At 38.6% G+C, this 14399-nt stretch overlaps 1 protein-coding gene across 2 annotated transcripts; it reads right to left on the minus strand.

The window, feature by feature from the left end:
- Positions 1 to 8503: 8503 nt before the first annotated feature.
- LOC126485171 (60S ribosomal protein L35) lies at positions 8504 to 14259 on the minus strand. Of its 2 annotated transcripts, none has more exons than XM_050108851.1 (4): positions 14201 to 14259; positions 13849 to 13985; positions 8771 to 8852; positions 8504 to 8693 (listed from the first exon to the last, which is right to left on the minus strand). In XM_050108851.1, the coding sequence occupies exons 1-4, from the start codon at positions 14201 to 14203 to the stop codon at positions 8544 to 8546; spliced, it is 372 nt and encodes a 123-aa protein (XP_049964808.1). In that variant the 5' UTR covers positions 14204 to 14259; the 3' UTR covers positions 8504 to 8543. The 2 variants fall into 2 exon arrangements, with proteins under 2 accessions (XP_049964808.1, XP_049964809.1); XM_050108852.1 differs by having other exon boundaries at positions 14099 to 14233.
- Between the last annotated feature and the right edge of the window lie 140 nt (positions 14260 to 14399).

A 14399-nucleotide genomic window follows, 5' to 3' on the forward strand; every position in this document is an offset into this window, starting at 1 on the left:
TACCCCTGTAATAGTCCTAGATGCTAGACCTGTCCCATGCATCCTCCTCCATCACCACCTACTCCAGTCCGGTCACTAACATCACCTATCCCATCAAAGGCAGGGCTACCTGTCAAACTACTCTTATGGTCTACAAGCTAAGCTCGAGGCACTGTGCTGCATTCTATGTAGGCATGATAACTAACAAGTTGTGTGGCCACACGAACGGCCACCGACAAACTGTGGCCAAGAAACAAGTGGACAACCCTGTTGCTTAACACACTGCCAAACATGATATCCTCCATTTCAATGACTGCTTCACAGCCTGTGCCATACGGATCCTTCCCACAAACACCAGCATTTCTGAACTGTGCAGGTGGGAACTTTCGCTGCAATACATCCTAAACTGTCCTGGCCTCAGCCTCCGTTAGTCACTGTCCTCACCCATCCAGCCCCTTCCCTGCTCCCTTTCCAGCACTACAAAGCCATCATTTCACCACCATGTCCAGTCCTTTTTTTATTTATTTCTTTCCTTTTCTGCTACTCCCCACCTTCCCCCTGCCCACCGCCCAACCTGCAGCACTGCACAGCCCGCCATACTATCTCTTCCTCACCCAGTCACCACTCCCATCATGCACTGGTGCTGGTGCTTGCAGTGTGGTTTCAGTTGGCTGAGACTGCAGTCATGTGTGTGAGTTGTGTTTGCATGAGTGTGTCTGCGTGCGTATGTGGGTCTACTGTTGGCAAAATCCATTGGCCAAAAGCTCTAAGTGTGAAAATCTTTTTGTTGTGGTTGTCTGCAACTCAGCATCTCCACTATATGGTGAGTAGCAACTTCCCTTCTCATAATATAGTCACATTCCATTCTGCATTTTCCATTGTTTAAAATTTCTAGATATGGTGGTGAATTGCACTTGCTCTAAACACAGGAAAATGTTAGTATGTGGATGATTAGAAAAAAAAAAAAAAAACAATTTTGTTTTGTTTGAATACAGGATTAGTAGTGTGCTGGTTTACACAGCCATATTGAGTAAATATACTGGCATAACATTGCAAAGTGACATGAAATGTAACTAATATTTTGGGTTGGTAGTAAGGAACGCAAATGGTCGACTGTCTTATTGGGAGAATTTTGGGAAAGTATAGCTATTCTATAAAGACTGCATATGTAACACAAGTAACTCATTCCTGAGCGATGCTAGTGTGGTTGTGATCCACAACAGGGCAGATTAACCAAATATATCCCATCGTATGCTTTATCATATGCTTCCTCTTCTCAGGCATATTTGTTTTCAGAAGCTCTTTATCAACAACTTAAATATTTCTTTCATGTTTTATTATTAGTTTGAAAGTCCATTGTTGAAACTAACAGTATCAGTGGAGATCAGGATTGTTTATTTCCTGGTGGAAAGCATTTGTTCTAGTGCTGTTGACTCTGCTGCCACCCGTCGTGGACAGGCGGTAATAATAAAATCATAATTTTCAGGTTCATAATTTTTGCACCTATTATTATGGATTAGTAATCTGAATACCTAAATGCAATATACAAGCACAAATTGGAAGAGAGTACTTTGTTTGCTTTGTTGTGGTTCTGGCTTATATCTTTACAAATTAAATATACGGTGGGCAGTAAGGGGTCCTATTTTTTGCAGATGTAATTTGGAAAAAGAGGGATTTAGAAGAGGTTCTAAGTATGCCGTTCTTCACACAAGATGATGATGACACTGTGTGACATACTTGATTCATGTCAGGTGCCTGAATTTGTACTTGTTCCACCAAACGATGGCGAGGACACTGACAAAGATGATGCAGGTAGTGATGCAGGACAACCCACCACTGTTGCTTGTTTAGTGAAGGTGGTTCTGGGACAAATTGCAGATATAAGGTCAGTAAATACTGACGGCTTTGTTGAAAATGTTACATCTTTATTCACTTAAGGCAAAAACCCCTGCTGTTCCAAATCACCAAGCGAAAATGCCTGCTGTTCCAAATCACGATTGCTTTACAGAGTCAGGAAAACAAGACTCTGAATAACAGAAAGACTAGACTCTTCACAAAAATTTGGGATATCTCGTGATCTTACACTTGACATTATAGAACATCTCCACACATCAAACTCAACTCCAACAAATCTTTTTCGTACAGTTTCTGATGCTTATTTGGTTGAGATTCTGATGTGAGAGACTGTAAAACATACTGCTCAAAGGGGTACAGAACATACAAATATGTCATGATGACCTCTACAAATATATCACTATTTTGCTGTTATCTAAATATTTTAAGGTCATGCATAGATATACGTATTGGGAGACCAGACCTGACGAACAATGTCCTCCTTTTGAGTTCTATCTCCAGAAATACTTTTGACAAAATTTATAGATTCTTCCATGGCAATGATAATGACATCATTGAAAACAAAGAAAGTTTATAAGGCTCAGCCATAATTTCACATCTAAATAAGAAATTTCAAGACATCATAGAGCCTCTAGGGTCAAACTTCTCCTTGGATGAAGCCATGGAGCCTTATTATGGACACCACTTTATGAAACAGTTTAAAAGAGACAAACCAATTCATTATGGTTTCAAATGGTGGTGCTTAGCTAGCTCTAACATATCTCACCAAATTTGAGCCATATGTTGGGGAAAGTCAAAGAGATCCCCATAAGCCACTGGGACATTCTGTAGTTGAAAAGTTCTGTGTGGGCTACATCCCTCAGAATAGTACAGTGTACATCAATAATTACTTTAACTCTTTGCCCCTACTTGAATCTCTTACTTCAAATGAAACCAAATGCATAGGAATCCTGAGGAATAAGTGCTTGGAGAAGGCACCCATGCCAGATATAAAGCAGGCACCATGAGGTACTAGTCTTGTTACACGATACAGAGAATCCTATCACACTTGTAAGATGGAATGACAATAGTCAATTGACACTGGAGATAAATCTATTAGATGAAGGTGTATTAGGTGAAAGTACAGGCTTAAGGTGGAACAGAGAATCAAGAAAGGTTTCCATACCACAACCTTCACTTGTACAGAAATTTAATCGCCACATGGGAGGTGTAGATCTTTTTGACAATCTACGATGTCTATACCACACTTTAATAAGATCAAAGAAATGGTACTGGCCAATGAGCAGGTTCTGCGTAAGTGGTGCTGTTGTGAATCCTATACCAGCAGCTAAACAACAGTTTAAGCTTATTGGAATTGTATTGTACTTTCAGTTCTGACTTCGCCCAACACGGAAAAGCCTAGAGGTTTGAGGCCATGGTTTCTGTCACAGGTGCAAGAAGACAGATTTGATAATGCTGGACACATGATTGATGCGCAGAGCACACAAAGAATATGTGGACATTGTGGTACATGCATAAAATTTCACTGTGTAAAATACAGTGTGGGACTCCATCCAAAGGGATGTTTCATTTTGTATCTGCAGCGCTAAGACTAAGTTGTCTAATAAACTATTATTTTTGTCATTTGTTCTTTATTATTGCAATGTCTTACTTTATTCATGTAATGCAGTAGTTATTTTGTTGGTTCTACTATACGAATTTACCATGTATAAATAATGTAACCTTAAAATGTAAATAAAACGAACATCACAGTACATGTTTATTATTATTGTTGTTGTTATGAATGATGACAAAAAATTCAACATATTACTTGTGATAAAATGGTGCAAGGAATTCTACCCCTTACTGCCCATCGTAATTTAAGGCCACCATCATAATGTGATTATTAACCCATGCAGGTAGAGCATCCGAAATTTTATCAAAATCTAAAAAAATATCCTGGGATATAATGGGTTAAAGTCATCAAAGCAATTCTGAAGCATCCTCCAAGATTTGTTACTATAAGGTTTGATCATTGTGCAATTATTATGGAGATGTTCTGTGAACTCAAATAGAAATCCCTGGAGACAAGACTACATTCTTTTAGTGTGGTACTGTCGAGGAAATTTAGAGAACCAGAATTTGAGCAAGAGTGAAATGATTCTACTGCAACAAATGTAGATTTCACTTAAGGATCAAGAAGATAAGCTGAAGACTAATTAGGGTTCATGTGAAGGCTTAGAGTGTCCTTCCCTCAGCACTTAGGCGTGGAACAGAAGAGGATGGGAGGTAGATGTTGCTAGGGAGTATCTTTCACAATGCGGATGATAGTACCTTTTGTAATTTAATTTTTGCACTTTTGCAGGTTTATATTTCATATTTAAATAAACCATATTGTTCTGACAAGTTGATGCATGGAAAAGCCTTTGTAATGGACAAATTTTACTGACTCCCTCATGTGACTATGGAGATCAGCAGCCTCAATTCATACAATATCCCAATTTATTATTTAGCCACTTGCATGTGAACAGTAACATGGCATCTTTGGGGGCAAGTTGGAGGTAATTACTTCCTACTTTTCCTCCATACTAGGGATGAGGGAAATTCATTGGCTTTTTTCAAACTTGACCAGCAGAAGTGAGCTACAAAGGCAACAACACACATTCCTGCTGTTTTCAAAACCCGGTCTTTCGAATGGTGTGGGGGTGACATCACATGCAGAAGCTTCCGGAAGTCCCCCATTCACTCAGCTTTGAGGCTGTTTGCATCTTGCACAGTCACTGATTGGCACAGATGGGCATGTGTAGTGGACATTTGAGATTGGCTGAGACCACCCCTCTATAATATTTTTGTTAGGGACTCTGCATCCAGAAGAGGATGTTAGCCTCTAAGACCAGGCACTACTTATCCCAGGCTTCACATAGTATGTGGGTTCTTAGAGTAAATTCGTGTTGAAATTTACAAGTTAGATTGGGTTCAAACCTGATGGCAACAGTAACTTCATTTTGTGCATTTCAACAATTTCATGAAGTTGCAGATCGAGAACATGCTTCTTGTGTCAATGGCATAACAATCGTGCAGTCATGTCAAGAAGTCATGCAGTGTCTGATACTGACTCCCTTAGTTTCACATTCAATTAGGGAGTACAGCGCATTTCACAATATTTCTGGAATTAAAATAGAGTGAGTCTACATTCATTGTAAGATGGGAATGATCATTACATGCATGCAGGACACTATCATATCAACCATAGTTTGTGCTGCTACAGTGTACCATCTGTTGCCAGTTTAAAGAATGCCAATTTTGCCTACATCAGTTTTTCAAGATTACAAATAGACCTCAAAAATAGTAACTCCTGTAGACACTTACTGCTTACAAAGAGTACTTACACAGTAGCAATACAGTGCTTAGGATAATACAGTGTAAGGACTATCTTAAAATTCCCTGCACATTTTAAAAATAAGCCATTTTTTCAAATATTTTTGTATGTTGATACTGTCACAGAAAATCAAATCTACAAGCTTGGTAGGGTTAATTTAGAAGAACACTGGGACAGAGATGGAACAGGTTTGGAATTTTTCTACTCTACAATGACCCTACAGGTATTCAGGTTTCTGGCACAGATTTGACGGTCAATGAGGTCCGACAGGCGAAAAGAGGATAAATTGGCTTCTATACGAAATGTTTTTGAATTGCTTAACAAAAACTGCATAGCACAATATTCTCTTGGAGAATATGTCACTGTTGATGAAATGCTTCTCAAATTTCAAGCACGATGTTTTCGAATGTACATTCTTTACAAACCTGGCAAATATGGAATAAAAGTGTTCAATCTAGCCAATGCAAGAATGGTGTACACATCAAATTTGGAAGTTTATTTAGGTGAGCAGCCAGACGGACCGTATAAGCTGATGTCGACAAAAGGTAGTGTAATCATATTTCCAAAACATCAAGGAACATAACAATGGATAACTGATTTATGAGCTATGAACTGGCCCTGGCCCGGTCACTTCTGAAAGACTATAAATTAACACCTTTGGGAACAGTAGGAAAACAAGACAAATACCCCAAAATTCATGAACACAAGAGCTAGAAATGATTTTACAAGTATCTTTGGCTTTCAGAAGACATGCACATTAGTGAGTTACATACCAACGAAAAACAGGTGCCTACTTCTGATGTGTACTATACACCATGACAACAAAATAGGTGCAACAACTGGCGAAGAAATGAAGCCAGAGATGATAACTCTGTATAAGGCTACTAAGGGTGGGGTAGATTTAGTAGATCACATGTGTACTACCTATGATGTAGCAAGAACTATAAGGTGGCTGTTGGCCTTATTCTTTTGCTTACTGAATGCAGAAGGCATAAATAGTCTTGTCATCTTCAGAACTAACAACCAGGGGGAGACCATAAGGAGAGACTTTCTGAAATCGCTTGGGAAGGCTCTTGTCAGAGGCCAATTACTACACAGGGCTGGCAGTACGCATTTCACCCGACCTCTCAAAAGATCTGTCAACAGACTGGCGGAGGTCAAACAGCAAGACGATGGGATTGTGAATCAGAGTATGGTGCCTAAGAGGACAGTCCTATAGGTGTGAAGATGGCACACACAGTTTATTTGTTACAAATGCTCTAAGTTTGTGTTCTCAAAAAACACTCAAGTTTAATTTCTTAAGTCTGCATGTAGTGGACTGGTGTGGTAGAACGACATGTAGAAACAGTACGTTCAAAACACATTGTGGAGACTCTCCGTCTCCTTACAATGTCTTTGTACATGTTTTCTATTCATCTGTTCATACCTGGGGTTGTTTTTCGTAGCTTTCATTGTTCCATTGTGTGTGCTGTGACACACAACAGTCACATTGTGCAACCATTTTTGTCCTTTACAGTATATAAATGTTAGAATCACTATCCAATTTGCTTGCATAGTAATAAAAGGACAACAATTTACTCAAACCCAAAGCAAACTGTATTTGTTTACTTCATCTAGGCAACATACACGAATGTTAAGCCCTTTTGTGCTCCCTATCCTTAACAAATCAGACTGATGCGCAGGTCAAGTCTGAGAGACCCCTCGTAACAATGGCAGTACTAACACAGTAGCAACACACGGTTAAGGGACTCCCCCTTCCAACAGACTTTACTTGTGAAATGACTACTATTATTTAATAACAGGTGCCAGTAGACTCACAAATAGTGAGTGAGTGTGTGTGTGTGTGTGTGTGTGTGTGTGTGTGTGTGTGTGTGTGTGTGTGTGTGTGTGTACGCGTGCGCTGAAATTCAAAATCTCTCTACCCATTGTCATGACTGTACATTGCATGTATTCAATTAGTACTGTAAGGGATGATTTGCATATTAAATCAGATTTCCAGAAGTAAATACATAAGTATTTAATATCAACACAAAGATGCCAACTAAAAAGTAAATTAGCACTTTGCAGAAAGGGCTTTCCGCAACCTTTATTAGTGACAAGGTCAATAGCTTAGCAAACAAGCACAAACCATAAATGCTGTTACTTTACCTGGGATCATTCCACATGCCAAATTGTTCATAAAGATAAGCAGATTTAAAAGAATCCTTGATCACTCCATTACATTACTCAACTCTACCAATCTGCAATAATTCTACCAGAACAAAATAAGTACCACACCATGAAAGTGCAACTGTTGCAAGATCTGTGTCCATTAGCAGCAAGGAAAAGCCTTGTAGCTTCACACGAGAAATATTTAGATTGCTTGCAGAGGTTTCATTTGAAACAACCCTACTACTGAAGCTTGCCACTGCTATTTTACCCAGAATGACATTTTATATTACAAATATTGGCTTAAAATAATAATAATAATAATATGAAATTATAGGTGCGGTACTTTACAAATCCACTTAACTATATTGTTCCAATGATATTAAGGTAAGTTAAACAGCCAATACATCACACATGGAGCTCCGAAATAATTATTGGGGCTAGTCTCTAAAACTTTTTGAAGTCTCCAAGTCTCAGTTATGAAGTTGTGTCCACCCCACCAGATCTTTTAGATTACAGAACCCTTCATGTTGTATTCTGAGCAATTTCCACTATGGTAGCATTACAACTGTTACTGATCAGTTTCAACCAACTCTATCTCATTTGTTAAAATGCTTAGATCTTCAAAAGTTTCACCGAATAATCAATTTCCCCTGAACTTTTTGCAGGCCCAAGTTGGAAAGAGGTTAGCCATTCAGTTTTTCTCAACATTTTCAAGAAATTCATAACTAAGTCCTAATTTTAATTTTATAATGGTAGCAAAGGAACAAAAAGCAGAAGAGGCTTTTAACATCACATGGTACCAGAAACCCTTTTTCTTTATTAAAAGATAACCACTGTGAAAAAATGGACATCAAAACCTTCAAGCTTATCTACAGTATTAATATTTTATCATATGACTTCCTATAACTCATCTGACCTCTTTGACCTAATTACCACTTCACTGTAACGAAGCAAGCTTACTTCTGTAGGTACACTTTAATCTGCAATGGTACTCACTAGATGTTCAATGGGACTACTAATATCTAAGCAAAAACAAATCTCTAATTGCATTGTGCCTCCACTTTCAGTAAAGCTGACATAATGTTGAGAAAATTCTTTATGGAAAATTGACAAAAATTTATCAAAAGGAAGCAAAAAATTTTGAGTAACTGCAACAAAAAGTTTCTTTTTACTTTTAATGCATTCAGTAAAGTACAAAAATTTATGCTTTTACAGCAAACTTTCTTGGGGGGAAAACACGCTTTCTCCAGATTTCTTTCCTTGTCTTCAGTTTTGCCTCATGTTTTGTTAATGCACGGCGCATAGCACGAGTCTTCTTTGGCCTCAGATCAAGGGGCTTGTATTTCTTATCCTAAAAAATAAAATACATATTAATTTGTTGCCAGATTGCCTGTTTTCCATACTAGATATATGAACACTGTCACTCACCTTGAAAAAATTTCTTAAATTTTCCTTCTGTTTCTGATGCATTACAATGTATACTCTAGCAATAGCTTTGCGAACAACACGTCTGAAAAAAAAATTCCAAATTGTTAAGAACAGCCAAGAATACAAAGAAAATATTACAATTTCACATTACCACCTTTTTACACAAAAAAGGCCATGTCACTGACAGGAATTAAAAAATTCAGTACCTTCCAAACCAAAACAATCACATACTTAAAAACCATAAACATAAAACTGCTAATTCTTCTAAAACCAGTGGTACCTTATGATCACCAAAAGCATTAGCACAACAAACTCAGTAAAGCGATAAGAATATGAAAGGGAAAGTAGCTACAAAAATACAGTTTTAAGTAACAAGGAGAAAGCAACTGCCACAATCATGCAAGCACTTTCATAAATGATGCAAGAAACAAAGCAGTAATTATATTGATATCTGCATACATTCTTCCTCACCAACGGCCTTGCCGCAGTGGTAACACTGGTTCCCATCAGATCACCAAAGTTAAGCGTTATCTGGCTGGGCTAGCATTTGGATGAGTGACCATCCGACCTGCCAAGCACTGTTGACACGCGAGGTGCACTCACTCAGTCCTTGTGAGGTAAACTGAGGAGCTAATTGATTGAGAAGTAGCGGCCCCCGTCTCTGAAACTGTCATACAGTCAGGAGAGCAGTGCTCTGACCACATAACCCTCCATATCTGCATCCAGTGACACTTATGGGCAGAGGATGCTGTAGCAGCCAGTCAGTACCATTGGGCCTTCAAAGCCTGTTTGAGAGGAGTTTTTAATATTTATACATTCTTCCTCTGTTCAAGGGTGTTTACCTTGCACATCAGAAAAGCCATTGCCATATCTAGAAGTGACACAGCACGAGAGCTGTAAGTCACCTACATAGAAAGTAGTATGAGGCTGCTGCAACAAAATTTACTAATTAAATGGTCAAATCTATCTCTTCCATCCACAAATCAAACAATAATTAGAAGGCAGCATGGTCATCAAGAACTTACAACTCCGTGGGTTTTCCTTCTAACTATTCTCCGGTGTTTTTTAAAATCCTGGTCTCATCCCCTCTCCCCCACACAAATTGGCAGTTCCCATTATACCTCACAGCAAGCACTGACAACATTCCTGCACAGTGACAACATTCCTGCACAGAACACAGAAGTGCGCAAATGGCCCTATTCTACATTTTTACTGCCCGATTGAAATGACCTATTTCTGTTACCCTCATTTTATTTTGCTGCTATTCATCTTTCAAACTGTACGACTGCTCAAACTTCAGTATGCAAAAGGATTTTTGCAATCAGCAAACCCAAGTTTTTATTTGTTCCACCTGAACTTTACTCTTTTCCCAAATTTCTACTTTATTCCCTTCACAGCTTCCTCCCCAAATTCCTTTTCAAACTATCCTAAAAATATACTGAAATTTCCATGTTTATAATAGCCATAATTACATGTCACCACATACTTTAAAGCACAAGTATGTGTGAACATACAGAAAGAGCAGATGTTCATAAATAAGCCTTGCTGTACCTCAGTTTTCCGTACACTTGTTACTACTACTCTGACAGTAAGGAGTAACAAAATTTAACTTCTAATGTACTGCTCACCCTGACAATACATACCCTGTTCTTGGGCTCATTACTAGAAGGTTGTACAAATTACGCAAACAACAATTCACATCAGGCAGCTCCAATGGTAATTTTCAAGAAGCCTTGAGTAAGTCATCCCTCACTGTGAGCAATATATAACATACGTGTACCGAGGCACATTGAGTAAGTGGACAGGTGTAGAGTCACACGTTTGATATATTAATAAACATTGATCCACTCCAACGACTTAAAAAACTAAAAATATTATACTACATTCCCTTGTCAATGGACAAAATAATGGAAATACAGAAGCGTCCGATCCCGCCCGTCTGCTTTGACCCACGACTTCACAAATATGGCGGAAACGGCCATAAACCAAGATTCCAATATGGCGCATATAAAGTCGTTATGTACACATTATGAGGACGAAAATACAGGGTCATTCAAAAAGAATACCACAACTTTAGGAATTTAAAACTCTGCAATGACAAAAGGCAGAGCTAAGCACTATCTGTCGGCGAATTAAGGGAGCTATAAAGTTTCACTTAGTTGTACATTTGTTCGCTTGAGGCGCTGTTGACTAGGTGTCAGCGTCAGTTGATGCTAAGATGGCGACCGCTCAACAGAAAGCTTTTAGTGTTATTGAGTACGGCAGAAGTGAATCGACGACAGTTGTTCAGCGTGCATTTCGAACGAAGTATGGTGTTAAACCTCCTGATAGGTGGTGTATTAAACGTTGGTATAAACAGTTTACAGAGAATGGGTGTTTGTGCAATGGGAAAAGTTCTGGACGGCCGAGAACAAGTGATGAAAATGTAGCACGCATCCAGCAAGCATTTGTTCGCAGCCCAGGAAAATCGACTCGCAGAGCTATCAGAGCGCTGCAAATTCCACAATCAACTGTATGGAGAGTCCTACGAAGAAAGTTAGTTATGAAACCTTATCGTCTGAAATTGGATGGATCGGCCGCCAGGCAGCCCGTGACAGAGCACTTCATCACTGGCCTCCAAGAAGCCCTGATCTTACCCCCTGCGATTTTTTCTAATGTGGGTATGTTAAGGATATGGTGTTTCGGCCACCTCTCCCAGCCACCATTGATGATTTGAAACGAGAAATAACAGCAGCTATCCAAACTGTTACGCCTGATATGCTACAGAGAGTGTGGAACGAGTTGGAGTATCGGGTTGATATTGCTCGTGTGTCTGGAGGGGGCCATATTGAACATCTCTGAACTTGTTTTTGAGTGAAAAAAAAAACCTTTTTAAATACTCTTTGTAATGATGTATAACAGAAGGTTATATTATGTTTCTTTCATTAAATACAGATTTTTAAAATTGTGGTATTCTTTTTGAATCACCCTGTATATCAAAAAACAAACACACACACGTTCCACAAAAAGCCTAATTACACTAACGGGACAAGTGCAGGAAATAGGGGGGTTTTTGGGTGGAGACAAACTAAATATAAACAAATTTAGACACCCACCCCCATACAAAACCACGCAAAATGACGAAAAAAACCGACATTACAAAACTCCCTAAATACCACTAAACACAGTATCATCTGGAATCTGACACTTCCCTTGAGCTATATAGCTCAACAGCAGCTCCTGATCCCATAAATTAGGACCTAACACTTCCCTTGAGCTATATAGCTCAAAAACATCTCCCAATACCAATACCAACATTCACAGCCACACATTGGGATCAAACACTTCTCATGACCTGTTATCCTTACGACATCTCCACATACAGCCGTCCCTGGTCCGAGACGCCGGAACTTTAAGTAGGCCTCATTTCTTCACGACTTCATCCAAAAATCCGAATAGTTGAAATTTTACTAGAGACAATGCACTGTCCCCCATCATAGCCGACAACCAAAAACTGTTGACCCTGTCAGTCATATCCATACCTACCAAAGACATAAAAAAAGCAATTTACCAAAATTCACACATGACGCCACACTCTCAAACTAAACCAAAAACATCACTTAACACATCACCAGAGAGCACCACCGATTGCATCAAAACGACACCTACAAACACGCCACTCTCACAAACTAAATTCCGTGCCGTCGTGACGTCACACACCATTACAGCCTTATGTCACGGATCAAAGCCGACGGGTAGGATCGGATGCTTTGGTCGACCCAAAATAATGTTCAGGCTCCTACCTCAAATTATTTTTAAGTTCTCATTAATCCTTCCACCCAAAAGGAACCAACTGCTTGCTACTATAAGATGTTTGCATCAATTTAAAAAAACCAATGAGAGTCATGTCCCTGCTCTTACAAAATATTTTTTGATGTATATCATTTAGGACTACTACACTGATAGGGGCCTGAACTAGCCTATTACTAGGTTAGAATGTAGTATAATTTTTTCCTCTTGAAATTTGGTGACATGCTTATTTGAAGCATATCTCAAACTCTAGGTCAAGTGGGAAATTGGGTGAAGCCAATGAATATGAAGAAGTTGTGGAAACAGACTGATCTATGTTACACCAAAAGGCGAAGTTCACAACACGTTTAATGCACTTTGTTACCAACTACAAGATACATGCAGAAAAATGTAAGACAAATATAAAGAGTATTTTCATGCACATTATGCATGTATAACTATAAAAAATGTAAGCAGGCATTGTGTAATTAACCTAAACACTGTAATCCATGCTCAATATTTCTACCCCAGAAACTACAACTCGCTTCCTTGTAAGTTCTATCCATGTAAACTTGCTCCACGAACATATCCCTGAACATTTAAGAGCTGTGATGGTTTCAAGCAGTTTTTTTTTGTGAATTAAGGTAACTTCTGCAGGTCTTCCTGCAATAAGTTTTCTGGCAATACAGTGTTACTCTACAGGACAGCACTGTAGGGATTCTAACAAACCATCCGCTACACTCTGATGGCACACCACACCATGTATAGCAATGCATTTTATCTTATAGGCATATCCTAACTTGTTCTCACAGCATGTGACTGCATTAAGAAGCTTAGCCATTTTAAATACAATAATTGGCAATACAGCAGTACTGATGCTGCCAATTCTTTTCCTGCCTTTAATGCATTAAATATTTTCAGCAGGCTTGTTCCGTTGAATGGTAAAAGTTTCTGAGGTTTAGTAGCAGCAAAACCTTTTACATTGTATGGTACATTACAATTTCACACACAACATATTAGCAAACACAAAATCATGCACTTATACTCCCGGCTCATCACTAATCAAAATTTGCTCAGGTTTTCTAGCAAGACTACAACATTATATTAGCCATTATGTTATTACTGACAGATGAAAGCTCCTCTGTATCAACTTATTTGGTATACATACAGTACAACCATGCATCATTTACATCCTAACAATTCAACACAATGAGTCGAATCCTTTAGGGCTGTATTCCTGTGACAATGGGGAAAAAACTAACTTGGTTAACAGAACAACAAAGGTTCTAAATACTTTTGACCATACATACATTTTGGACAATTTCGACGCCGCTCCACCAGTAACCTTCGCAACTCGAAGATTCGTGAGTTCTGTTTTCAGCTCATCGAGCTGCTTCAGCAGCTCCTTCTTGTCTTTCGTACGAAGTTCCGAACACTTAACTTTCCCCTATACCAACAAAAAGAAAGAATTTGAAATAACGTGTACTTTTACATGGTAATCTACACATCTGTAACTGCTACTGTAAATTCTAACAAACGAGTATAACAATATTATACTACCATTTCGTTAATATTCTATGCCAAGTTTCACAATGAATTTATCGTAACTCAGGCTGCGGATTGATCGGATACAGAAACATTCAAGAACACACGTGTACTCACCATTTTCACTGCGTTGAGAGCCTGAGCGAAGCAGCGATATTTCTTACATCAGAGATACTCTGAAACATTTCGTACCAATATTGCACAACAAAATTCCGAGAAATTTTTATCATAAATTTATGTTTTTAAAAAACATTCTTGTAGTTTCATCTAAAATAAGTTCATAATATACGAATTATATTTCTGAAAGACAGCAATC

This window comes from Schistocerca serialis, chromosome 6, assembly GCF_023864345.2.
Source record: "Schistocerca serialis cubense isolate TAMUIC-IGC-003099 chromosome 6, iqSchSeri2.2, whole genome shotgun sequence".
NCBI lineage: Eukaryota > Metazoa > Arthropoda > Insecta > Orthoptera > Acrididae > Schistocerca > Schistocerca serialis.